Source organism: Microcaecilia unicolor, chromosome 3 (genome assembly GCF_901765095.1).
Source record: "Microcaecilia unicolor chromosome 3, aMicUni1.1, whole genome shotgun sequence".
Classification (NCBI taxonomy): domain Eukaryota; kingdom Metazoa; phylum Chordata; class Amphibia; order Gymnophiona; family Siphonopidae; genus Microcaecilia; species Microcaecilia unicolor.
In genome coordinates, this window is record NC_044033.1 from 74,772,673 (window position 1) to 74,800,575 (window position 27,903).

The window sequence follows — 27,903 nt, forward strand, 5'->3', positions numbered from 1 at the left end:
CTCCTGGAGCCTCTGATTGGTTCTACTCCCTGCCCGTCTCCCCTCCACTCCCCGTCCCCATGGCAGACGCTGCAGGAGGAAGAGGAGGCGAGGTAAAGGATCCCGGTGTCCTCTCAGCTCAGCCCAGGAACAGTTTGCGGCAGCGGAGGGAGCAACAAGGACCGGGGAGTTACGAGCTGTCACCTTCCTTCCCGGCGGAGCATGAAGGTTACCATGGACTTTGAGGAGTGCCTGAAGGACTCCCCCCGCTTCAGGTATAACTGCAGACTTCCTCTTCCCCCTCCCCCATGGTGCATCACCCAAGCCCCTACCCCTACCCCCTCGCGGCCGGCATAGGACAAAGGGCGATCCGGCATAGGGTGAGCCACTCTCACATTTCTCCCTGTCAGCGGACTCAGCCCTTTCGTCCTCCTGGAGCCTCTGATTGGTTCTACTCCCTGCCCGACTCCCCTCCACTCCCCGTCCCCATGGCAGATGCTGCAGGAGGAAGAGGAGGCAGGGTAAAGGATCCCGGTGTCCTCTCAGCTCGGCCCAGGAACAGTTTGTGGCAGCGGAGGGAGCGACAAAGGCCGGGGAGTTACGAGCTGCCTGTCACCTTCCTCCCCGGCGCAGCATGAAGGTTACCATGGACTTTGACGAGTGCCTGAAGGACTCCCCCCGCTTCCTACTGAAATGGGCCTCTATCTCTTTGTCCCTCTCTCTCACACACACAGTCTCACAGACACACACACACTCTCTCTCTCTGACACAAACACACACATACTCTGTCTCTCTCTCTCATTCTCTCTCTGACATACACAATCCATTTCTCACAGACACATACACTCTGAGGAAAACCTTGCTAGCGCCCGTTTCATTTCTGACAAACGGGCTTTTTTCCTAGTGTTGTATAAAATTGAAAAAAAAATCATAAAAAGTTCATTTACTCGGTTTTGAATATTGAATTGACGCATTGTCACAATAAGAATAAGGAGACAGGGTTTTTTGTCTATGATTATACAAGTCACAAAAAAAAAAGGGCTTCTTCACATTGTGGGTGCAAATTACGAAGTACAGTATGCCCATGTGACAATGAGACTTTTCCCCTTACACCTCATGTGTGTGAGAGTGAACCATGAGTTTATTCTTGTTTCATAAGTACATAAGCATCGCCATGCTGGGACAGACAGAGGGTCCATCGAGCCCAGCACCCTGTCACAGACAGCGGCCAAAAGAACAAGCAATCTGTCCCGCCCATCCTTGGAAATATGTTGGCATAAGCCATATAGGCCTGAGGTAGACCATCAGAAGTACCCATCTCTGTAATGTCTAGGGACGTTTTACTTGGGAGAAACAGGATCTAAGCAACGGTGCTGACAAGGCTGCTTACTCCAAGCCATGAGCTCCCACTGTCCCAGTCTATTACCGAATTGTGCTTTTGTAGCCTGAATAGCCCCAAGATGATACTGTTTACTGACATCTAAAGAATGCACAAAACAATAGCCTCCCTATGGAGAGCCTCAATTCTTAAGTGCAGGGGAACAGTCTTGGCTTTAAGATGTCCCTGAATATTCCCATACACCAAGGAGACGGAATAGCCTTAGGAAGATCCTGGGTAGGGATTTTGTAATGTTGAACAAGAGCCTCATCAATAAAGTTCCCCCACTGCTCTGGAGTCAATGAAGGCCTCGGTGGTTGTCAGTTCCTGGTCCAACTTTAATGAAGTTGGAACTACAAATTGAGTGCGGGGAATCAGGAGAGGAACCTAGTGTTGTTTCCCCAGCCAGGGTTATGCCTGAAAGTTTCCTGACTTGCTAGGACATTTGAGAGTATGGTGTCCTCTCTCATCACAATAGACACACAAATTCAGAGTCTGGTCTCGCTCCTTCTCCTGTTCTGAAAGAGACGAAAGATCCACTTGCATGGGTTCCCTGGAGTCAGGACGTGTAGCGTCCTTGGCTGTAGGACACACGGCTCGCTGGAAACTAGGCGCCAGATGAACCGTCCAGAATTATTGTTCCCGGATCCACTCTTGGAACCAGATGTCTACCTGGTTGAAAAAGGCAGATGAGGTCATCCACTGCCATAGAAAGATCCTGTCCTGCCAGTTCATCATTAATTTTGGGCACCAACCCCTGCCAGAAGATTGCCACAAGGCTTTCATTGTTCCAATGTGGCCCCAATGCAATTTCCAAGCATTTGTGACCCTTGCTTCAGTTTAAGGAGCTTGGAAGCTGTAGAGGAGGCCTTCCTAGATTACTACTACTACTTAACATTTCTAGAGCGCTATTAGGGTTACGCAGCGCTGTACAATTTAACAAAGAGAGACAGTCCCTGCTCAAAGAGCTTACAATCTAATAGACAAGTGAACGGTCGGTCCGATAGGGGCAGTCAAATTGGGGCAGTCTGGATTCACTGAACGGTAAGGGTTAGGTGCCGAACGCAGCATTGAAGAGGTGGGCTTTAAACAAAGACTTGAAGACGGGCAGGGAGGGGGCTTGGCGTAAGGGCTCAGGAAGGTTGTTCCAAGCATAGGGTGAGGCGAGGCAGAATGAGCGGAGCCTGGAGTTGGCGATGGTGGAGAAGGGTACTCAAAGATCCCCCAGAACTGCTCAAGAAAACTATTCAGGTTATTGAGCACTGGGTCATTCACTCCCAGAGTGAAGAGGCCCATGCAAGGGCTTGGCCCGACAGCAAGGATATGATGTAAGTCATTTGGGCCCTATCAGAAGCAAAGTCCCTTACATTGAGTTAGAAAATTATCAGGCATTGGCTGATAAAACCTCTACAGGTTAAGGGACTCCATAATATCGAGGAGGAGCCACGAGCCTGATTACTGGTGCTGCGGATGCAGCTACCAGAACCGAACTGGTGACCAATACTGGAAACGCCAAGGCTTGTGGTGCTGATGGTGGTCCTGAACAGAATCAGAGTTGCTGGAGATGAAGGGCCAATTGCTGAAGCCTGAGCTCATAGGTGAGCCCTCAGATTGCAGTCGGGTCTACACTTCCTTCCCAACCCGAAGGCTAGGCAGGCCCTGGCTGGCAGCAGGCAAGTCACATTCTGTGAAGACTAGACTGGCTGTGAAGAGAGTCCTTAGGGGCAGGCCAAACAGGATCCAGATCAGAGAGCAGCTCTGAAAAGAGTTCTTTGGGGCACCCCGACAAGTCAGGGCAGAGAACGGCTCTTAAAAGAGCCATTTAGGGCTGGCCTGACAAAGTCAGAACCAGAAAAACAGAGGATCCGAAGACCTAGATGCTTGGAACCAAGATTGGAAACAAGGCTGGAACAATCACTGGATAAATTCATTGTTGGTTTTATCATGACTTGATAATGAGTATGACTGCTGGCCACACTGGATAGCCCGTTTAGGTCTTTATCTGCTGTCATTTACTGTGTTACAATGTGTCCGAAGTGGTAAATGAGGATCCCTCCTCTGCATCAAGCAGAACTTGCAGCCATTCAAGCAGTTGAGTCAAACTTTAGTCGGACTTACCACTGCCAGCTGCTCCCAAGTTCGCAGTCTCCACAAGTCTCACCACAGATGAGAAAGCTCAGGACTGATACTCTGTCCCACATTTTCCAGAAATCCTCTTTCCTCCCTTTTTTTAAAATTTTTGTTTTAAGGTTGTTGCGCTGGAAAAGGAAAGCTTCACAGGAAACAGGGGAGAGGTGAAGAGAAGGAAAAAGTAAATTCTCAAGGTGCCAGAGATAGAGATCTGAATACCTCCAGGTATGACTCTGCAGACTCAAGCCACCCACAAAGCTCAACTGGGGACCAGTTTACCAACTAGGCCAGGAGCAGAGGCTGAAAAGTGCATCCATCCACCTGCTGGAGACAGAAAATACTGAGGAGCTGGACTGGATGCCAAGCGATGTCTCAGCTCAATTTTCATTTCTCTATCTCCATCTGCTGGTTGATGGACACAACTATCCCACAGGTTCTGCAATAGGGGGAAGCTACATAATGGAATGAGCCTGTCAGCTGGTGGAGAATGCCCCGCTAGAATGTATGAAGAAAAAGTTTCCTTTAAACAGCAAGCCTTGGAAGCTGCTTGGCCCTTTTTGACAAGACAGAGAGGACGAAAAGTCTTTTGTTACTTCCAAACATCTCATCAATGCTTGCTCGATATCCAAAAGTTTCAAGGAAGAGAACTGATCATCCCAGTCTTTGGAAGAAAAGCAGATCTATAGACTGGTTCATATGATAACTTTAGGGAAAAAAAGAAGGCCTCAAGGAGTCCCAGAGGGTGACCAATATAAAGACTGTGCAAAGTTGATTAAAGAGATTTGTGCCCTGGTCTTGCAAACTGGACAGGCTCAAACTGGAGATCCGACACAAAATCTGGTGTCCCTGGACAGAGCCCATAGGAGTACAGGACCCCAGAGGGGAAACTTGCCTAGAGACATAATAGTTTGTTTCCATAATTTCTCAGTGAAGGAGGAGGTGTGGAGAAGGGCACGCACTATGGGGGACATTGTGTGGAACAACTACAAGATACAGATCTATCAAGACTTGGCCAGGGCCACTCTTCAGAGAAGGAAGCAGCTTTGGGAGGTAACTGGCTATCTACAAAAAGCGAGCTCCAGATACCATTGGCTGTTTCCCTTTGGATTACAATTTACACTGGGCTCTCAAACAAAGAAGGTCCATACTGTTGCAGGAGCGTGGAAAGCCCTGAGAGAGTTGGGGTGTACGGATTTACTGGATCAAGAGGGTGGGGGGGTCGCCTGGGAGCCGGGGCCCCTCTACCACTACACAGCCGGCATGGCAGAAAGTGCAGGGAGGTCGGAAAAGGGCGCCCTCGAGCAACCAGGCGGGACCGAGCACGGCTACATGATAGTACCTTGGACTGGGTTGTGATTTGGCTCTGAAAGTCTCAAGGGGACTTGAATAGACATTTCCTTTTGTACTCTGCTGAACTGGTGGGAGTATGGCTGTTGGTCAGGTATGAGTGATTTGGGCTAAGGAGAGTGAATGGTTTTGTGTGGGGATGAATATTGGTGAAAATGTGGAATGTTGAGTGAAGCGTTCTTTCGAGGGGGGTGCATGAGCTATGAGTAACTACCTATTCCTGCTCCAGACACATTTCCTCAGGGAGCGAACTGGCTAATAAGGGTAGAAGCCAGTTGGGTGGGGAAGGGGGGTGGGGGGAAGAGAACTATTAGTGGGTTCGTGGAATGTCAATGGAATGAATGAGCCAGGAAAACGAAGCATTATATATTGGGAGCTAAGGCGGCTCAAGTGGGATGTGATCTTTATACAGGAAATACATGTGCGTAAAAGAGATGCTCATCTGCTTTATTTTAGGAGATACACTGAATGTTACTCCCACGAAGATCCAGGGGGGAAAAAAGTGTGGATTAGCAATATACATAAAAACTGGGGTTCCATTTGTTAAAGCTGAAGTATTCAGAGATGTAACGGGCAGATGTATGGCAGTCAAGGGCTACCTTGGGGGGCCGACTAATGACATAGGGGCTCATTTTCAAAGCACTTAGCCTTCCAAAGTTCCACAGAAACCTATGGAACTTTGGAAGGCTAAGTGCTTTGAAAATATGCCTAATAGTCAACTTATATGCACTTAACGCGGGTCAGGGGGAGTTTTTTTGCGTCCCTACACGAACAGCTGCAGGAGTTAGTGGAGGGATATGTGATTATGGGTGGAGATTTCAATCTAACAACAGGCCCGTTGGACCATTCTAAGGGAGGCGGGAGTTGTAGCCTAGCCCATAGAAAAAAGCTGCTGAAACTGGTCCAGGCACTGGATCTGTTAGTTATATGGAGGCTACAACATCCAGGGCAGCACACTTACACCTTTTATTCTCATGCCCAAAAGACATATTCACGCATTGACTCACTTTGGTGTGGCCTTGGCTCTGGGGCCATGTGAGAGATTCTGGGGTTGGAAGTATACATGCCTCGGACCACTCTTTGGTATGGGTATGGTTTGATGGCCTACGGGGAGAAAAGAGGCAAACCTTTTGGAGATTAAATGAGTCATTATTGGGCGATAAGGTGGTGGGTAATGATATACGCGAGGTAATTCAAGAATACTTGCTTGTGAATGGTGTGGGTGGCGTGTTGGACGGGGACCCTGTGAAATGCCCTTAAGAAAGTGATGAGGGGGTCACCTAATTAAATGGGAAGCGCGGCAAAAGAGAGAAAAAGTCACCCAGGAGTTGGAGCTCCGAAAGGAGTTGATTCGGTTAGAGACTTTGCATCAAAGAGGGAGGAACCCTGAGGTGGTAACCCAATTATTAGCTTGTAGAGGGTCCCTGCAAAAGTTTCAAATTGAATGTATGGAATACCTCAGGTACCTGGCTAAACAGCGATTTTATGAATTTAGTAATAAGGCAGGAAGAATGCTAGCCAGGCATTTAAATAAGCGCCAGACCTTGTCCACAATAAGCAAGATAAAGGGGCCCGGTGATAAGCTTTACAGACTGGGAAATCATGGATCAATTTGTCCGGTATTATACTGATCTATACACTAAAGGAGTGGAAGCTCCTTAAGAAATTTGTGAATATTTAATAGGTGGAGCTCTGAAGCAGATATCCCAGACAGCGAGTAAATGGAAAGACCGATTAGTGGGGATGAGATAAAGAAGGTGATAAAAGGCCTCAAGGGGGGGCAAAGCTCCAGGCCTAGATGGTTACACAGCAAAGTTTTATAAGTTGTTTGCGGGTGAATTGACTCCACTGTTAATGAGGGTGGGGAATGCTTGTCTCTTTGAGGGCTCATTCCCTCTGAGAGCATGCACGAGGCAAGGATCTCTGTGATCCTGAAGCCACGGAAGGACCCCACAAAATACGGTTCCTACAGACCTTTATCTCTGCTAAATGTGGATATTAAGGTTTTCGCTAAAGTAATGGCAGATCGCCTCAGCAGGGTCTTACCACGCATGATTCATGAGGATCAATCAGGGTTTATTTCTCGAAGACAGGTGGCGGATAACATTCGGAGGACCCTACACATCCTCTGGGGGGGGGGGGGGGGGCAGTGGGCAAGCAGATTCATTAGCCCTGCTGACAACAGACACTGAAAAGGTGTTTGATAGGGTTGAGTGGGCATAACTATGGGAGGTACTAGGATATATGGGATTTGGACCTAAATTTATTGGTTGGCTCCGGAGTCTCTATGCAGCTCCAGTTACACGATTGAAAATAAATGGAGGATATGCCTCACCTTTTTCGATTGGTAGAGGAATGAGGCAAGGGTGCCCACTCTCCCCCTTATTGTTCGCTTTGTCCACTGAACCATTTGCTAGTAAAATACAAGCTTTGGGCGATATTAGGGGGGGTTAGGCTTGGAGGGGTGGAACATAAAATTGCCCTATTTGCAGATGACATCCTGTTTTATGTCAATGCACCACAGCTGACTTTACCCATTATGATTCAAGAACTCACTGAATTTGGGCAACTCTCAGGATTTAAAATAAACTATGATAAATCAGAATTAATGGGAATCACAATTACGGATGCAGAAGAGGAGAGACTGCTAGGGTCTTTTTTATTTCACAAGGCTGGCAAAAGCTTTCGATACCTGGGGATCCAAATTCCCAAAGATCTGTCTAAACTATATGTCCTGAATTACACCCTCCTGATCAACAGTTTAAGAGACAGATGGGAGTATGGCGGGAGGGATGGCTCTCTTGGTAGGGCAGGATAGCCGCAGTACAAATGAACCTTTTACCCAGGCTGTTATTTTTGTTTCAGTCCCTGCCGTTGCTGGTCCCCAGGGTAGACCTAGATCATCTTCAATCAGAGATCTCTGGCTTTATATGGGGTCAACGATCCCCGAGGCTGGCTAACAGGGTGATGTGGGGCCCGAAGGAACTGCGCGGGAGGGGTGTGCCCAACTTGGAGAGGTATTACTGGGCAGCTCAGTTGAAGTTTATTTCCACTTGGAAGCAGGGATCTCCGTCCTCTATCAAAACCCTAGAGCAGAGCTTTGTGGGTAGCATATCTCTCAATGCTGCACTCTGGGCCTCCCTCTCACATTGTGAATACAAACAGCTGACTGTAAATCTGTTCATATCCCACTTGTTATTACTATGGAGCAGGCTGAAAATCAAGTTGAGGGGTTCTAGATTGCCTTCCTCATTTGCACCCATTTCGCAAGAACCAGGCTTTCAGGTAGGGCTTGGGCGGGAGACATACATCGCCTGGGCACATAAGGGATTGATTAGGTTTAAGGGCCTTCTAGATGGGGGTGCAATGCATACATCTGAAGATCTGAAAGAGGCATACGGGCTGCCCTTGTCAGACCTTTTCCCATACTTGCAAGTGAAACACTACATATTAGATAGGGGGTGGATGAGGGTGGATCAGGATGACAGTGAGCATTTGGAGAATTTATGGTTCTCTGTGGGGAAGATTAGACGAGTTATTACTCTTTTCTACTGCCTAATTAGAGGGGATGGGGTTTGTTAAGTTTCCATATATGAGGGCATGGGAAGAGGGGTGTGAAATGAGTGTTCATGAATGGAAAGCTAAATGCTTGGAAGTAGAAAAATCTTCTATACGTGTTTCAGTCAAAGAAAATGCATTTAAAGTTTTAATGTGATGGTACTATACACCAGAGCTGCTAAGAAAAAGGTTTCCAGGGTCTATGGATCTCTGTTGGAGATGTGGTGAAGAAACTGGCACTTTCTTACATATCTGGTGGTCTTGTTGCCTAACACAGGAGTATTGGGAAGGGTTAACCCGCTTGATGGCAATCACTCTGGAGATCAAATGCCCCTGCAATCCTAAATGGTGTCTCCTAGGCTGGGGGAACCTAAGATGTCTGAAATGGCAAAAAAGACTTAAGTGACTGTGTTTTGCTGCAGCAAAGATAGTGCTAGCAGCTCACTGGAAACAGTACAATGGGCCTTCTGTTTCCATTTGGTTGCTGAAGGTTCGAGTGTTGGGGGAGTTGGAAAAACTAACTGACCGCCGGCTGAGGAAGTTTGATCCTAAAGCGGTTGAATGGGTTCATCTGGATCATATCTTGGGCAATGATTAGAGGGAGGGAGAGAGAGGGGGGTGGTAGGGGGAGGGGGGCTGGAAAGGTGAGGGGGGGAATAATGAAGGAGAAACTGAATCATGTATACTGCTATAGGCATATAGGGGAATCTGATGTGTTACGGATGGTTAAGAATATTTGCTCTGTCTCTGTATTGGTGTACCCTTCTCAAAACGTTAATAAACATTTATTGTGGAAAGAAAAAAAAAAAAAAAAAAAAAGAACCTAGCCTCTATAAAGCGAAGAAAAAGATCTCTGCAAGACAGCCTGACTATCCGAGACACTCTGAGCCACAGCAATTAACCTTACAGTCTTTTTCTATGGCAAAGATCTTTAAGGGTCTATTCCTTCAAGGGTTCAAACAGGAAGTGCTAAAGAGATGGAAGTACTAGATTAAGATTCCACTATGGTCAAATCTTACAAAACAAAGGACAAAGGCAAATAACATCTTTTAAAAAGCAGACATCAGGATGCACCACCAGAGAAGAACTCTGTAAATGAACCTAAAAACAAGCTAAGGCTGCTACCTGTATTTTAAGGATAGCCTTCTCAAGACCTTCTTGCAGGAAAGCAAGAATTTGTGGAATGGTGGAATGAAAGAAAGAGCTCTCAGCACATCAACCTTCAAAAGTTCTCCAGATCACAGAAGTTGATGTTTTCTTGTTTGAAGAAGAGTGGTAATAGAACCCCTTTCAAGAGCCAGGTAGTAAAACCAAAGTGGGAGAGATTCTCCGTCAGAACTGGGCCCCAATGAAGTATATCCCTCAAACTCTCTTGGTGCAAAGACAGACACTTGAAGTCTGATCAGATCTGCATACCACAGCCTTCTTGGCCAATCCAGAGCCACTATCATCACCAGACGCAGGTGTAAAGCAATGCAACGCAAGGGAGGACAACACTGGAAGGAGGAGGAAATACACACAGAAGGCCTTCCAGGGGCCAAGTCTATACCAATGCATCCAGGCCCACTTGGTTTCTTGCGATGACTGAAGAATCAGGGTATCTTGGCATTGGTCCTGGTAACCATCAGGTCCATAACTGGCAGCCCCCAATGATTAACTATGAGTTGGAAGATCTGTGGGGAAAGTTCCCATTCTCCTGGATCCAGGTCATATCTGCTGAGAAAATCTGCCTATCTTGTGCTTCTGCAATGTGTGCCACAGAAAAAAGGAAAGTGAAAGGGGATTGAATTTGATATACTACATTTTGTGGTTACAATCAAAGCAGTTTCCATATTATATACAGGTACCTATTTTGTACCTGGGGCAATAGAAGGTTAAATGACTTGCCTAGAGTTGCAAGGAACTGAAGTGGAAATCGAACCCAGCTCCCCTGGTTCTCAAGCCACTACACTAACCATTAAGCTACTTCTCCACTCCACAAAGAAGAGGGCTTCCAAGGCCAACAGAAGACTGCAAGTCTCCACTGCTTGTTGACATACACCATTGTTGTCTGAAGAGACTTGGATTGACCATCTCCTGACCAGGGAGGTGAACACCAGAAAAGCCTTCCAAATCATCCTGACCTCCAAACGACTGATTGACCAAGGTGCTTCCATCTTTGACCATTTTCCCTGGGCTACCTGATTTTGACAATGTTCCCCCAACCTGACAGTCTGGCATTCATTTTATTTTTTTGTTACATTTGTACCCCGCGCTTTCCCACTCATGGCAGGCTCAATGCGGCTTACATGGGGCAATGGAGAGTTAAGTGACTTGCCCAGAGTCACAAGGAGCTGCCTGTGCCTGAAGTGGGAATTGAACTCAGTTCCTCAGGACCAAAGTCCACCACCCTAACCACTAGACCACACTATGACCTAATCTGTGATCAGAATGGAATCCTGAGCAGGTTTGTAGAAGTTAACCATCAACTCATACTGCATCTGGCAAGGTGCATCTAAGGGAGGTGTAATTTGTAATCTTAAGAGCAAGGGGCCCGACACAACAGGAATGACTCCTGAAGAGGTCTTATATGAGTTCTTGCCCACAAACTTCCAAGGTTACACTGCAGCAGAAAACAACAAATTTGGGACTGTAGCATCTCATCTTGAGATCTGGTAGAAATACTTTGCTTTGTGTCAAACATTACTCTAAGATATTCCAGAGATTGTGAAGGAGTGAGTCTGCTTTTCATAGAGCTGATCACCCAACCTAGAGGCTGAAGGAGGTGAACTACTCTGGAGGCTGCCTGCAAGATGTCTTGGAAAGATGACACTTGATAAGTCAATCATCCAACAGGATCATACTTGAACTCCTTCCTTTCTGAGGAAGGTTACAACCACTATCACGACTTTGGAAAAGGTTTGTGAAGCGATAGCTAAGCTGAATGGCATTGCCTGAAACTGGAAACATTGTCCCAATATCACAAACCTCAGGAAGCTTTGATGAAGCAAGCTTGGAATGTGAAAATAAGCCTCCAAGATCCAGAGCTGATAAACATTTACCTGCTCACACGGAGGCTAATCACCAACCTTAAAGGTCTCCATCCTGAAATGAGAAACTAAAAAAAAAAAAAAAAAAAAAAAAGACAATAGTTTAGACTTTTGAAATCCAGCACAGGCCGAAAGGAGCCAGTCTCTTTGGGAACTATGATGTAAATGGAATATATTACTAGACCCCATTCAGAATAGGAACCACTGCTCCCAGATCTCTAAATATGCTACCGTGAACTGCAGCGTTATGTGCTTGGTCAGAACAACACGGGGGGGGGGGAGGGGGGGGGGGGGAGATAATAAAAAAAAAAAACTGTGCTAGGATGGGAGAATTCCAAGTGTAGCGCTCCTTGATGATTTCTAACACCCACTGATTGGAGGTGATGTAGTCTGAAGACAGCCTCCTATTCCTGTGCCCCCCCTCCCCAAGGAATAGACCTGGACCCCACCACTGATTGGCTTGAGCAAACGTCACTTATGAGCTATTTGGGACTTGATTTCCTGTCTGACCAAGAGGAGGACACTCTAGACTGGAATACAGAAACTGGCCATAATTTGAACATCCTGATCTGTATTGTTTAACATCCCTATATTTAGACCTGGAAGTAGCAGAATGAGAAGAAATCTTAGGCTTATTCTCTGAAGGCTCTGCGGCTCAATACCCCTAATTCCCTAACCAAATTAGTAAGATCTTCTCCAAAGAGCATTTTGCCTTTAAAGGGGAATGTCACCAGTCTCAATTTAGATGCCGTGTTGGCCAATCAATGGCTCAATCATATGAGCCTCTGGGTCAAGAAAGATGAGCCATTAAACACACAAGGACTCATAACAAATCATAAAGAGGCATCCACCATACATGCCAGATCAGCTTCTAATTGAGCATCATGTAGCTGATTTTGATCCTCTTGATCTGCATCTGTAGTGGTAGCATTCTAATGGCACAAGAGACGGGTCCTGGCTACAAAGGAAATACAAAAGCTTAAAGCCCTAAAACCTGCCATTTCAAAGGACGTGTCTGAGCCACTTTCAGCTTGTGATCCTGTAGGTTCTCTGAAAGCTGTATTTCCCTCAATAGGGACAGTTTCTTAGTGACTGTAGTCACCAAGGAATCAATCTTGGGTTGCTGGAAATTCTCTTTCTTCTCAGGGCGCCAAGAATAGGAGGTGGTGAGCCAAGGCTCTTCCTACCTTGAGACCTGTATCAGGAACCTCTCACTCTGCTGAAATTAAATCCCGATTAGCAGGAAAGACCAAAGGTCCATCAAGCCCAGCATCCTGTTTCCAACATTGGCCAATCCAGGTCACAAATACCTGGCAAAATCCCCAAAAGAGTACAAAACATTTTATGCTGCTTATCTCACAAATATTTTCCACAAGTCCAATTTATAATGGTCTATGAACTTTTCCTTTAGGAAGCCGTCCAAACCTTTTTAAAACTCTGATAAGCTAACCGCCTTTACTACATTTTCTGGCAACGAATTCCAGAGTTGAATTACACGTTAAGTGAAAAAACTTTTCTCCAATTCGTTTTAAATTTACTACTTTGTAGCTTCATTGCATGCCCCTAGTCCTAGTATTTTTGGAAAGCATAAACAGACGCTTCATGTCTACCAGTAGGTGAGAGGCTGGCGTAAGTGCATCATACACTTCCACGGGAACCCCACAGGAACTGCTTCCATCCCCACGGGAACCCCACAGGAACTGCTTCCATCCCTGCGGGAATCCTGCGGGTTCCGCGGGATTCCCGCAAACCCCGTGTAAGTCTCTACTTTAGACCATCCCCTTACTCAACTGGAATAATGGCTCTCTCAAGAAAGATGACCTAGAACATAGGAAACGTGGTCTGGGCAAACTACAGAATGAACATTCAAGTCTAAGGGGCTCTTTTACTAAAGCTTAACAAAGTGCGCTAAATACTAAGAAACCCATTTTATACCTATGGGTTTCTTAGCATTTAACACACACTAAGCTTTAGTAAAAGGTAGGTCTCTTTTGAGGCAAAGAAGCTTGAGGAAGAGAAACTTCAGGAGAAGAATGACCACTTTTTAAAGAAAAGCTTGGTACATTAAACACCACAAATTCTGGTGAGAAAAAAGATGACTTTTCCTTAACAGCAGAAGCATTCATATCAGGGAGCATAAAAACTAGAGCAGAAGTCTGTCCTGATGAAATGGAGTTAGCTCTGCTGCTCAAAATGACCACTGTTCTCGCAATTTCTGAGGAATCATCAGTGGTAGAAGTTGGGTCATTAATTTGAAGCAAAGCACTCAAAGTGCCTTCCCCCCAGACTCCTGAGAGAGCATGAGGCACGCTTGCCTGAAGTGTGCCTGGCTCCACAACAGGAGCAACAATTTATGGCCTCTATGGAGGCTGCCATGACTGCAACTGACTGAAGCAGCAGATAGAGCAAACCATGGTAAACAAGCTGCTGGAAAAACAAAAGTATCATGCCATGCGAGGCAAACTCAGGAGAGCCAACACAGGAGCTGCTGACAGAGGAAGAGCCACCGAGGAATTAGGCAAAGACCAGACTTATTCTTCTCATTCAAAGTTCCATCCTATTAGTACATCCAAGTTTCATTTAAAACTCATTCTCTCTTTTTTTGTGTGTTTAGCAGGCAGACGGATGAGAGCTGAGGGACAAGCAGCCATTGAGGGTTGGGTACAGACCAAGAGACTTCACAAGACTGCCCCTTATGATCTGTGGGGTAATCCTGTGCTCTACTGGAAGCCAGTTGACCAGCTGGACCAGGAGCGTAGCCTCCTTGACTAGTACAGGAGCTGCAGAGCAAATGCCTTTCACCGACTGGAGACTGAAAAATATTGAATTGTAGGAGCTGCACATAGAGCTAAGAATATAGCACAACTCGATAGTCTCTACCTCCACCTGCTGGATGATGTGGATACAACATCTGCAAACAGAAAGAGAAAAATGGAGGCAGATCAAGACCATATAGCCTATCCAGTCTGCAGATCCTGGACTAGTCTGCAGGACGATAAGGAATATGCCAATTACATCATGACTGACCTCCCAGGCTCTGCTTCACATCCACTTCAAATCCTTCAGAACTCTACCAGACTTCTTTGCTGTTTGCCATTCCACTTGGTGTGTGTGCAGCAATATCAAAACAAAACCTGAACTATTACCTAAAGTCTACTTGGCCTGAACCAGAGCAGACAAAAAATAATTCAAGTCACCAAATAGAATAATGGTTCAATTAAACTGAGTGATGGTACTCTCAATGGCTTTGGAACCAAGATGAATCAAAATAAGCATGGCACATGTACAGCAGAGTTTACATTTTGTGTCTAACAAAATAAGCACATCAAATTTAACATCAGGTACTTGGAGTGGGATTTGCTTCATACAAGCTTTGTAATGTTTACAGCAGCCTGTAACTAACATGATTAGACCTGTCAACTTGTGCTTTATTTTTAAAATCTATAAATGTGTCTTGTATCTTGAAAAATCTCTTATACGAGCTAGGACCAAACCAGTTACTGAACAAAAAAAAACTCCCCCAAAACCCACAAACTCATACTGTAATATTTGTGAGGGCTGATACAGGACAGTAATAAATTGTATATCTCACATCATCCTGTCAGTTTCAAACAGAATACCACTATCCTTGTTCTGTTATGCACAGCTCTAACTGCAGAAATACCTATAAAACTTATCTCAGCAACTAAGTGATGTCACCTTCTGCCTTCACGCATGAATGACTGCTCTTAAATGCAGTATATAACTACTGCTTCCAAGCCTAGGCGCATAAACTCACTTTATGATATATTAAGAACTGATAGTGTAAACATTTACATACTTGTAGGTTTTCGTGTAATCCAGCCACAAGCCACAGATAATGGAACCCACCATTCAGCCACAACCAGTGTCAGCCCAATCCTCCCAGCATTCACTTCTTCTCCCTATAACATGGATCAGAGGGTTAATGGTCAAGGTGCAGCTCCTTCATAAGTTCATAAATACTGTTATGGATAGACTCCTGTTACTATCTTATGCAGAGTTGGAAGCAGTATGTGCCATCAGAAGTAACCTAAGTCAGTAATCTTGAAGATTTTTGTTCTTCTTGGTATACATTAATGTAATATCCTTCTTATGGTTTAACTACCACCAAGGTGAAATTATGCCTTATCTAAGTTTCCTTGCCTTTAGTCGGGTTCACCATTCTGAACAAGTGGATGCTATCCCCTCCAACCAGCAGATGGAGGTAAAGAAAAAAAAAATTGGTCTTTTCCAGTGAACTCACTAGTATAACTTGCTGGTGCTGAAGGAACCTCCAGTATGCATCTGCCAAAGTAGCAGGTGGTCCCTTTGTAATGCACACCCATGCCCCATCAATGACTGTGGCTGCAATGATAACCAGTGAGCATTATCACCAGAGAGGCACTCATTACCCTATTTCCATGGATTGCCACAGTGCTTCCTCATTATTATTTATTTTTTTTTAACTAAAGGAGAAAGCAGAGCACTCCGAGATCCCTAAGCGTTAAACTCCCAAAGGTGAGCTTCAGAACGGTGCAGCCGACTAAAGGAAAGAAAATTACAAGGACAATTTCACCTTCTTTGTCATCTGGCTGCACTGATCTAACAAGTTGGTATGTACTCTAGCAGAAACTACTGGGCAGGGAAGACAAAGCCCCCCTGAGAACAGCTTTGCTAAAGTCAGAGCAAGCCCTGGCGAGGCATTGTACAATCTGTAATGCTTCATAAAACAATTGGAGTAATGACATCACCTCCTTACAGACTCGCCTGAACCCTCATCAAGTGGCTTTCAAACTTGGAGGCGTTGGCCGATTTCTACCAAGATAGATTCAATGCACAACAGTGGCCATGGAGGCCACCTGGCCCTTACAAGGGCTGTGGAATAGCACGAAGAGATGATCAGAAAGGTGAATCCATTTGTCTGCTTCAGGTAGCAAAGCAAAAACAGAAGAGTAGGGTGTCTGATGGCACTCCAACCCAACAAAGAAAAATGTCAAGTCCAGTCTAGTAAAGTTTGTGGTAATACACCTCTAAGACTGTGTTTTGGAGTTTCTGCCTCTGCATCAAGCAGTTTGTAATTTTATGGCATTCAATTTGTCTGGTATCGAACAAAAAAACCTATGTGGGTCTTTGTGTATAAACTAAGTACTGGCTCCTTATGAAAGGCTGCCAATAGTGAAACTGCACCATGGAGCAAGTCTATTCACTGTTTCTAACAGAGAACAGACTTTGCTCCACAGCACAGTTCCACTAGATGCCTCTCTCTGCCTATCATCAACCAGACTGCCTTCCCTCAAAGCAGAGGAAGGAATTCCACTAAGGCCAGACACACCACTTGAGTCTCCAGGCCAGCCATTCCCAACCCAGTCCTTGGAGCATATCTAGACCATCAGGTTTTCAGGATATTCACAATGAACGTGCATAAGATTGAGGTAGGTTGTGCATTCAAATCTCTCTCATGCACATTCATTGTGGATATCCTGAAAACCTGATAGGACTAGGTGTGCCCCGAGGACTGGACTGGGAATGGCTGCTCCACGCAATTGATCAACCACAAAGCCCATGACACCTCCATTAGAGGTGTCTACCTCCGGTAGAGAAACAAGTACAAACAGTTATAGTGGTTAAGAAGGTCACGTGTTATAGACATGTTGGGGATTCGAAGAGAGGAAGTGTTATGCAATGTCTGTTTCAAGCTTTGGTTTGTTGCTGTTTGCAAGTTTTAGGCATCTAAGTTGGGGTGACGGGGTATGCCTTTTGAACAGGTTAGTTTTTAGTGATTTCCGGAAGTTAGTGTGGTCGTACGTGTTTTCAAGGCTTTTGGTTAGTGCGTTACCACAGTTGTGTGCTGATGTAGGAGAAGCGGATGCATATGTTAGTTTGTATTTGGTCCTTTGCATCTTGGGTTAGTGGAGATTTAGGTTATGTCATGAGACCGATTGTGTTTCTTGTTGGTAGGTCTATGAGGTCTGTCAGGTCGCCCGGGGCTTTCACCGTAGATGATTTTATGGATCCGGGTTGCAGATTTTGAACGCCAATACGTTCTTTTATGGTAGCCAGTTTAGTTTTTACTCTGAGAGGTTTGCCCAGTTAGAGAGGTTAGTGTATGGCGTCGTTTGTGTTGTCCATTCGCTATTATATATTTGGTTGCCAGAATGTTTTCAAGTCTATTTGGCCTCTTGTGCTGTAGGTTTTGTGTTCTTGTGTATGGTGTGAGCCCTTCTTCCGCCAATTAGTGAAAGGTTTAGTTTGTAGTTGGCCGGTCCATGGAATTTCTGACCATTAGTATCAGTTATTATTAGGTTTGGTCTGTGGACAGTTTATATGAGATGAGGTTCGTGTGTGCCCTTGGTGTGGGTTGCTTGCATGTGTGGCCATTTAAGGTCCATGAGTGGGAGGAATCCTTGCATTCTCGAGTGTTGGCAGAGTTTGGATCTTCTACGTGGAGGTTGATATCTCCTAGTATTAGTATGTTAGAATTGGATGCACAGGTGTTTGAGATGAACTCCATGAAATTTGACCTGGCTATCGTCCCAGTTGCCTGGTCTGTAAAACAAGATACAATTCAGGTGATCAAGCAGGGATTTGTTATGGATTCTGATTGAGGCAATTTCAAGTTGGGGGTTATTTATTTGTTTCATTTGTATCTCATTTTCCCCACCTATTTGCAGGCTCAATATGGCTTACATGGTACCACAACGGTGTTCGCCAGTTGCGGTATGAACAAATACAGGTGTTATTGTGGTAAAGAAGATTCGTCTTTGGTAGATACATTTGAGGAAGTTAGGGAGGGGGGGATGAGGGTTAGGTATGCCATTACAGTCTTTGGTTTTGCAGTGTCGCAGGAACTTAGGTTTTTATGTTGGGTCGGTGGGGTATGCCTTTTTGAACAGGTTTGGTTTTAGTTCTTTCCGGAAACTTAGGTGGTCGTTCGTTGTTTTTATTATCTTTGGCAGAGCGTATCCATAGTTGTGCGCTTAAGTAAGAAAAGCTGGATGCATAAGTTGATTTGTTTGAGTCCTTTAGTACTTGGGTAGTGGAGATTTAGGTAAGTTTGTGCTGATCTTGTTGTGTTTCTGGTTGGTAGGTCTATGAGGTCTGTCATGTACCCGGGGCTTCGCTGTATATAATTTTATGAACCCTGTTATGGACTCGGCAGTGGTATCGGTTGTAAAGCGGGATCGATAGATTAGTGCTATGCTCCGCCTCTCTTTTCTTTTCTGTTCCAGTGAGTGATTTTGTATCCTAGAGGGCATAAGTCAAGGATTACGGGGTCCTTTTGATCATGGATCCAGGTTTCGTTGATGAAGATTAGATTCAAGGTTTTCTGATGTGATCCAGTCAGTTACTGCTGTTGTTTTATTTACGACGGATCTGGCGTTGATGTAACCCACTTGGATTTTTTGGTATGTGGCTTCTATGTTTGGGGTAGTATGAATTTTTGTTAGTTGTCGTTTCTTTGTTTGTGTGTGTTTGGTTTGATCTTTTTTTCCATTCTGTTATGTTGTCTGCGTGTTGGTTATTCCTTTGTTATGGTTGTTGTCAGTTTGTTGAGGTGAGGGGTATTTGGCCAGTCTTTTTACTTGAGACAGTATTACAGAAGGGCTGAAAGATATCCACACAGTTATGTTCTGTGGGAGCCTGTTTAATATTGCTTTGCGGTCTCAATCATGAACCCCAAACAATGGTTCTTTACATACAGCACTCTGGTCTGATCAAGTTTCAGCTCTTGAAGCAGAAATGGAAACCTGTTCCAAAGTCAACTGCTGAAAAAAGGTAGGAAGAGCAATAAATCAGCCAAATGCACCAACAAGATCTTTGTCGGATGATGGCAGAAATGCCAAACTGACACTAATGATTGAAAGAACGACAGCAGATTGTCTTGCATCCACGAATAATTGTCAGATTCCAAGTGAAACAGCCTGTTAATTCTGTAAAACTGCTGCAGTATTGGTGTCAGAAACTGCTTGTTGACAGGATCAATGTGCATATTCAACAAAAGCTAATAATCATAACATTTCTGCTAAACTTTGCACAAGTTAAAAGTAAAGTTTCAGTTCATTCCACTGAGACAGAACACGTTTTGCAGCAGCTATACATAGATGTTGGATAGCTGAACTAGCCTATATGGGTCCTGTCCATCATTTAATATCCTGTATATGCTTGCATAATCTCTGCTGCTGAGCATTTGGGAAAACCAGAATACAATTGTCCGACTAAAAACTCTAGATGCCAAGGTAGTTTTCTACAGCTTTGCTGGCGTATAGCTGAAGCGAACGGCACATGCATTTAACCAGCTGTTAATCAGTCAACTTGTTTAGGATGGTGTACACTGAATGGTGTTTGCCAACCATAACGCTGCACCTGTCAGTTCTTATCCCAATATACTTGCTGAAATTATGTTCAGCATTCTAAGAATTTCCAGAACTGGAGAAGCAATAGCATCAGTTGTTTCACCTTGAAGATCAATTAGGCCACGGAAAGTAGAAACAATTTTGCTAAAGGCAGTACTGAAGTATCTCATGTCAACAGAGTTGTTTGTTGAACTAATGTCCATCTTTCACAACATTCACTAGTTCTTCGAGCAAACAGGGAGCAATCACATGGAAAAATTATGTTCTTACCTGATAATTTTCTTTCCTTTAATCATAACAGACCATTGCAGACCAATGGGTTATGTCCATCCACCAGTGGAAGGAGACTGAAGAAAACAGCCCCAGGTTCTTCGACCCTTAAAGGTATTAGTGCAGCCTGGAATGCTCAGTATTTCGAATAGCCAAGCAATGGTGCTCTCAACTGCTACAAACAAGAAAATAGGAAACAGGAAAACAGAGGTCACCGGAAACCAAGAGCACCGAGGTAGGAGACCTTCCAGGGCACTGAGCAACTAAGGGCCAGCCAAATCCCTCATCAAGGAGCAAGGAGAGGCAGAACTCAGTCTTTCCATCTGTCATGCAGATGGATCCTTAAAGGAGGAGGAACAGCCCTATCAGTGAAACACAAACTAGAGCTGAATAGAACTGGCATCGCAAAGTGGCATGAAGAGCAAGGGTGAATCCTGTCTTCCTGAAAAGGCTCCCGCTTCAGAAGCCCAATATGGATTCAGTCGTTGACAGGGAGGAGTCGAGCCCTAAAAGAAGCAACAATGGAGCAAACATATAGACAGGGTGGGCATCTGGACTGGTCTGCTATGATTAAAAGAAAGAAAATTATCAGGTAAGAACATAATTTTTTCCTTGTCATCAATACTTGACCAGTTCAGACCAATGGTCCAGAGATGGAGCAACGGCAACACCCAAGCTGAATCTCTGCTCCCCCTCCAAAGAGGGGTCCAACCACCCATCTAGAGACATGTAGCGATGGGCCGAACACAGAGCAAGAAGAGAAACCCACCTAATGGGCCAAGGAGGAGTTTCACCTTGGTGATCAGGCAAAAAAAACCTAGCATGGTTAGCTGCATATATGGCTCCTACTGAGATGCTCCACATGCACACCAAAGGGAGTGAGAGAGAGCTGTATTCCCCCCAACAGGAAGAAACGGCCCTCAGACTTACAGAAGGCGGCACACTGTACCTCCCCCCACGAGAGATCCACGCCTTTCAGGCCGAGAACCATATCTACCAGGCAGACTACAACTGCTAGCTTGAGACAAAACAGGCTGCCACAGTCCACAAAGTCAGTGGGTGTGTAAAGCCAGAAAACGGAGCTAATCGCAAAAGGAGAGAGAGCTGCGCCCTCCCACGAAATAGGTGGCAGCCAGAAAGAAGCAGAAGCTTGCTCAGCCCAGAAACTCAGACCCGAACAGCAACAAGAGCTAGCACTACCCCGACTACAGTAGAAAACGGCACAGCTAAGAAAGAAGCATGCGACAGAGCCAAGAACCAGAGTGCCTTAAAGAGAGAAGTCTGGCAAACAGCCAGGGGCCCTAGCCCAGAAGGATCAGCGTTGGGCCCGCAGAGAAGAAATCCTCCAAGGCAGCCAAGGAGGCATCCCAGCAGGCACCGACTGACACTTCTTCCCACAGCATACACCAGGAAAAGGAAAAACTGTGCAACAATGCAGCAAAAGAATCAATGCAGCGGCCACAGCCACTCCAGAAGTTGAAAATTGAAAACCTCTGATGCAGCACAAGTCTAAGTACAACAAAAAGATCCACCAAGAAAAGAGAGCAAAAGGCTGTCAGCCCAAGATGGTCCACACCTCCTGAAGGCAGGAACAGGAGCCCCAAAACTCCCGGAAGGCGGGAGAACTACACACAGTCAGGCAACAAACCTCCTACACACACCGGCGAAGGGAACCCCTACGGCAGTTGACACTCTCCCCTCCAGTCAGGCCAGTGGGAAGAATACGTGTGTCACAAGACAGACCCACACAGGAACACCCAGTAAAGCACGGGAAGGAAGCCTAAAAGAAGCGTACCGTGAACACTACTGGAAATGGTGGCAACGGAAAGGAGAGCACACCACAGCCTCTGATAACCAAAACAGGCTTGTGACCAAAGAATCCAAAAGCCTGTCAAAATGGGGCAATGCCAAGACAAACCAAAAACCCACCATATGAGCACCAGACAAGAAAAAACAAACTGGAGTCCAAAAGTGGAGCTTAAAAGTGATGCAGCATTTTGCTTTGTTTTTTTTTGTTTTTTAACTGAGAGGCTCCGAAAAGAAATAAAAAGAATATCTTACCTCGCCAATGCAGATAACTCTGAAAACAGAAGAAAGCAAACATGCCCAGAAGGAAAAGTAAATAGTGTCACACGCAAGCCCATCAAGCTTCAAAGGCTCTAGATGAGAAAGACGGGGAGCAGAGGGACCCAGTTTCAATGGGTATCCCCCTAGCTCGCAGTTGAGGGACCTAGAACCACTCAATCATCTAAAACAAACCCAAATTCAGGTACCTTGCTCAATCATCCCCAGCTGAATTGGGACAAGAGCTATCCAGCCATCATCAAGAGGAGCTGCACATTCATTCACCATCCGCTAGGAGACAGAGAAAATATTGAGCATTCCAGGCTGCACGATAATCTTAAAGGGTGAAGAACTGGGAATATTTTCTCCGTCTCCTTCCACTGGTGGATGGACATAACCAATTGGTCTGGACTGGTCTGGTATTGATGACAATGAATGCAAATTAAGACCCTGCACTTTGTTTTGTGAAGCTTGATGTCTGTTATGTATACCAGCTGTCAACTCACATAAGTGATCAACAATGGATATTGCCTAGTCATAGGCTATAAAACAAGCATAGTTTCAGTTCCTGTTGGTGCACGGTTGCTTTCCATTTCACTGTAGTAATGCCAATATTTGTATGTCGCATAGACTAGCAAGCAGCTGAGTTTATCATGTGTTTGTCCGTTTTTGCATTTTGAAGAAGACCTGCATGTTGTGCACAAATTTCACATCTACAAAACTTGCATATGGCCTTAGTGTCATCGCTGACGGTAGGCTGGATCCAAGCTTTTAATTCGTGATCGTCTTTCCACACATTGCAATACCCTTTGCTGTACTTAAAACCAGTTCCTTACTTAGCCATGGGACAAAAATAGTGTATTAGAACTTTGCAAGCCTTTGCCCAGGGCAGAGGTGGGTGCTCCTTGTATTTACAGAGGTCCAGGTGATGGAGTACGTGGTTGCTGCTGTCAATCCCTTGGCTGGAGGGTGTGAGAAGAAGCAGGGGCTGAGTACTCGGGAGTCTTTCCTCCCCAGGACTGGTTATGTACTCTCACAATGATAGCAACACTGAACAATTTCTGGTCTGTGCACGGTCCCCACTGCTAAGCTGGTTCTGTGCTTGAGCAGGAGAACCAGCTTCACTGGTGAATTAAGAGTTCAATCTGTGCTGCACAGAAAGACATTTTACTTGGCTGTGGTAGGAAGTGAACATCATTCAGTAACTGTCCTGAATCTGGCTGTTAGGTCATTCTACAACAAGCCCCAAAACAAACAAAAACAAGCCCAAACTCACGGGAAATAAGCGAGGGTTGGCAACATTGCTGAGCACCAGCAGGTTATACCAGTGAATTCAGTGGAAGAGACTTTTCCCCTTTACCTCCAACTGCTGGTAGGAGGGGTTAACACCCATTTTTTCAGACAATGCAGCCAGACAAGTAAGAGCTTATTTCTGAGATCTGGAGAAATAAAATAAATAAATAAATAAAAAGCAGTCTAGATAAGTTCTCTCCCTTGTCCCCCACCCTGTGTTGCTTTTGCTGACAACTGTGTTCTGATTCAATGATATATCTGCCCAGAGTCACATTATTATAAACTATTTTTTTCTGTAGGTTTAGTTTAGTTCATACCTCCTCTCAGAGGAAAGGCTCAGAACACTGTTCTTATTTTTCTTTAAAAGAAATCATTCTGTTATACAGCTCAAACATAGGGACAGCGCTGTTCAAGTTCATACATGGCTGTTTGAAAGCTACATCAATAATAATCAGTCTCAATATATTGTGAGGGCAAATCTAAATAGTTCAAGTTAGGTTATATATAGGTGCAGGAGACATTTTCCTACCTTAAAGGGCTCATCATCTCAAATGTGTACAGGAGGCAATGGAAGATTAAGTGACTTGCCTGACATTACATGGAGTATTAGAGGAATTTGAACGTTGACTTCTTTGGTTCTCGGCACTCTGCTCCAGCCATTCAGCTACCCCTACATTCCCCAATAGCTGACTAAAAAACCTTGCCTCCCAATCCAGTTAAAAAGTACAAGCTTTCCTCTGCAGTGTGCATCCTTGTAGCAGTACTTCAATCAGCACTTCTAAAAAACAAACAAAAAAACCCAAACAAACCCCCCCAAACTAAAGAATGTACATTTCAGAAGTTTTAGCAGGTCCTGCTTCTTGGTTTTCCCACCACTTCCAATGCAGGTCCAAGACCTCAGTGGTATGTTTTTCCTGAAATACTACCAGGGAGGCTCAGAAACTGGCAAGAACAGACAAATGTTCTAGTTAACAAAAAAGGAACAAACTATTAGAAGCAAATGCTCATGTTTAAGCTGGACTTCACCCAGGCTACTTGATTGATAGGGAATGAATATCCTATACCTTTATATTGGTGTCCCTCTGCTCCTTAACCTTCAGTGGCTGTCGGTTAGCCTTCTCCCTTTTTTGTGGCATTTAACAGCAATCCTGTCTAGTTTACAAAACTGCCTCAAGCCTTCCACCCTTCTGACTAGGATATTAACTACCAGTAAGTGCCCTGCCAAGGACAGAAAGGATTACACTGCTTAAGCCTTTCTGGTAATTAAGAAAATTTGAATCCCTGTACATGAATCCTGCTATGCTAATAAGGACAAATTTAAGCCACACCTGGAATAGCAGCACTGGCCTGGTTGTGGACTGATACACCCTTTTAACTCTATGTCACTTGTTACCCTCCAATTAACAACCAATTGTAAGTGTGATATAATAAAATATCTTAATGTCCATTATCTACCTTTTGGTTCTATGCAGATTACAATTACACACTTGTATCTGACCTTTTTGGGCCCAAAGCAGCTTACAAAATATTTAAATACATGGTTACTAATGAAATACAAATGTTAAAATTTATCAACAAAAAAAAGCAATAAAGGCCTTAACACCCAAATGAAATTAAAAATTCCAGCTTTCACTATGGTGAATCTCATTTGAATTAAAAATTTACCAAAAACATGATAAGAAATATTCAAGAAAAAGCAAACCTCATAGTGGAAGGTTATCATCTGATTTAACAGTGTTGATACGGAATAAAATGACCCAGTCATGATACCTGGAAGAAAAAGAAAACGATTTTCTGACATAAATGCCCTGTAACGTTTGGCTCTTTAATCCCAATTATTCACCATCAACTATCCTGCCAATCATAGCCCACAGTAAGTTCACCAGCAATATAGAAGAACTATTCAATCCACTCTATAAATCTGATAATAAAGATACTATTATACAAACTAGCTTTCAAGCAAGTTTGGGAAAGCAGAACTGCTTACCTCTAACAGGTGTCATCCTGTTTATGATTAGGCACATGAATGAATATCACTACCACACTGCATTGGGAGAACACCTGTTAAACAACTTTTTTTTCCCATTGACAAGTAGGATATAATTGGCACACAAGTGGGTACCTGAACTGAAAACATAAGTAGCAGATCACAAAGATTGTTTAGTACTTACTACCTGACAAAAAGTAATGGGTGGATTCATCCAAGCAGTAGTAAAAGCAGTAGCAAGAAGTATACAAGCAAGAACCAAGTAGCTACTTTACATATAATGCCTAGCAAGGTCAACTTCAAGAGCGCTGCAGTAGTCACAGTGGCTGTATTTCATAAGGTCTATGTATTAAAGGGATACCAATCTACTTGTTAACAGAATTGAATACAGAATGCTAACTGGGTAGGATTCACATAAGTCACAACACCAAGTCCGTTGGGATTCAGGGAGATGAACGGGTACTTAGACTGACAGACCCTGTTCTTTAAAGAAAGCAAGAAGCAGCAGCCTATTTACAGTCCAGAGCATAGAGGAACTTCTTGCTGGATGCTTGTATGGTTTAAAATAAAACTGTAGGCAGCACCATTTCTTCATTCATACTAAAGGCAAGACCCTCTTTGGTAGAGATTTAAAATGAATACAAGGCACTACATTATGAAATTGAGTGTTAGGTTCATATGTGACTAAGGCTTCAAGGTTAATAATTTACTAGCTGAATTAACCACTAGAAAAGGTGTTTTTCAAAATGAGGGATTATGGTTCCATAGGCAGAAATGGCAGTTTCATGACAGATATTAAGGGTGAAACGGACAGGAAGCTTCTGTGCTGGTGTGACATGAACCCCCTTGATGAATTGGAGACAACTGGACACTGGAAGTTGGGAACATTTGTTTGAGGATCTACGAGTGTACTGCAATGCATTCTGATGGAGGACATTTGAAGTCCTAGGTGGAAAAGATCACATAGGAACTGCAGTATGGCATTCACGGGACACTGAACAGGGGCTTGATTGATAGTGAAAATGCCAAACTGAAAACCATTTATTTGTTTCAAGACATATGCATATCTGGTGGCAAGCTAGTGATAAACTCAAGGAGGGACTAACACCATTTAATTTCCATGCCAACAAGGCTAGTGACTTAAGATTGGGATGCAGAAGCGAGCTCATGCTGTGTGTTATGAAATCTGGAAAGGTTTGAACCTTACATAAAAAAAGAACCAAGAATGGTTTTGAGAAGAGATAGCCAGTTCTGTTGTGTTGACTATGCTGGGCCTTTTTTGAAGTTGCCTGCTGCTATTTCCTGTTTGAATTTGGCCAGGAGGGTGGTTAGCACTGTTTTGGTGCTGTGGCGGGGGCGGAATCCTGATTGTGATTCGTGTAGTATTGAGAATTTGTGTATGTAATCGGTCAATTGTTTGGTTACCATACTTTCCAGCAGCTTGACTGCTAGTGGGATAGATGCTACAGGGCGGTAATTGGTGAGATCATTTGTTTTCTTCTTAGTGTCTTTTGGTAAGGGGGTGAGTAGAATGTATTGTAAACTGATGCTACTGTAAACTATGTCTCAGTTCTCAAAAAAGAAGAGTTGTTCCAGATAAACCATGAAAAGGTCACCTATTGACCAGGTAAAGCTCTATATCTTTGCTTTCTGCAAAAAATATCATTCAGCCATCCAATTTCTGGGCTGCTATTAGCTGAAAAGGCAATGATTTTCAATCATCAACTGCAGGGGGATTCTGATTTCAAAGCCAGCACTGGATGGCTTCAAAACTTCAACCTCCGCCACAGAATCAGGCAGACAGAAATCCATGGGGAAAAACTTTCAGCAAATTTACTAGCAGTAAACAACTTTCTTGTACAATTTAATGACATTATAAAGAACTATGACCTCGACTGTGTTTGTAACACAAACAAAACGGGTCTGAATTGGAAACTGGTTCCCGGTAAATCAGTGGTAAGTCGCAAGGAGCAATCTGCTCCTAGTTTCAAGTCATCCAAAGAATGTGTCACACTGTTGGTTGAGGGAAATGTAACCAGTAGTCCTAAGTTGGAGTTATTGCTGATTGGCAAAATCTAAAAATCCACATGCATTCAAAAACATACCTAATCTACCACTGTTATACAAAAGCCAAAAGGCCTGAATGAGTTGCAAGTTTTCCTCAACTGGTACGATATACTTGCTTCATACTGGAGGTGAAAAGATTTCAGGTTTGAACGGGAAAAGATGAAATCATCATTTCATTATTGGACAACTCACCATCACATTCTACAGCAGAAAGCCTAGAGTGAGAGGAAGGTAGATTCAAAGTGTTTTTATTGCCACAAATGTGACATCTGTAATGCAGCCAATGGATAAAGGAATTACAGGAAACAACTGCTACACAAACTTATTCTGGCTGATACTGAAAATGCATGTGGCATGATACATCTCACAAGAGAATTGACCATAAATGATTGTTCCTATATGGTTGCTGACGCTTGGAAATAGGTTAAATTCTAAACCCTGAAAAAT

At 44.3% G+C, this 27,903-nt stretch overlaps 1 protein-coding gene across 1 annotated transcript in view; it reads right to left on the reverse strand.

Moving 5' to 3' along the window:
- FLVCR1 (feline leukemia virus subgroup C cellular receptor 1) overlaps positions 1-27,903 on the reverse strand; it is a 123,626-nt gene that overhangs the window by 45,115 nt on the left and 50,608 nt on the right. Inside the window, 3 exon segments of the mRNA XM_030196048.1 lie at positions 15,242-15,296; positions 15,299-15,344; positions 25,105-25,172. Of these exon segments, the coding sequence (XP_030051908.1) occupies positions 15,242-15,296; positions 15,299-15,344; positions 25,105-25,172 (169 nt within the window).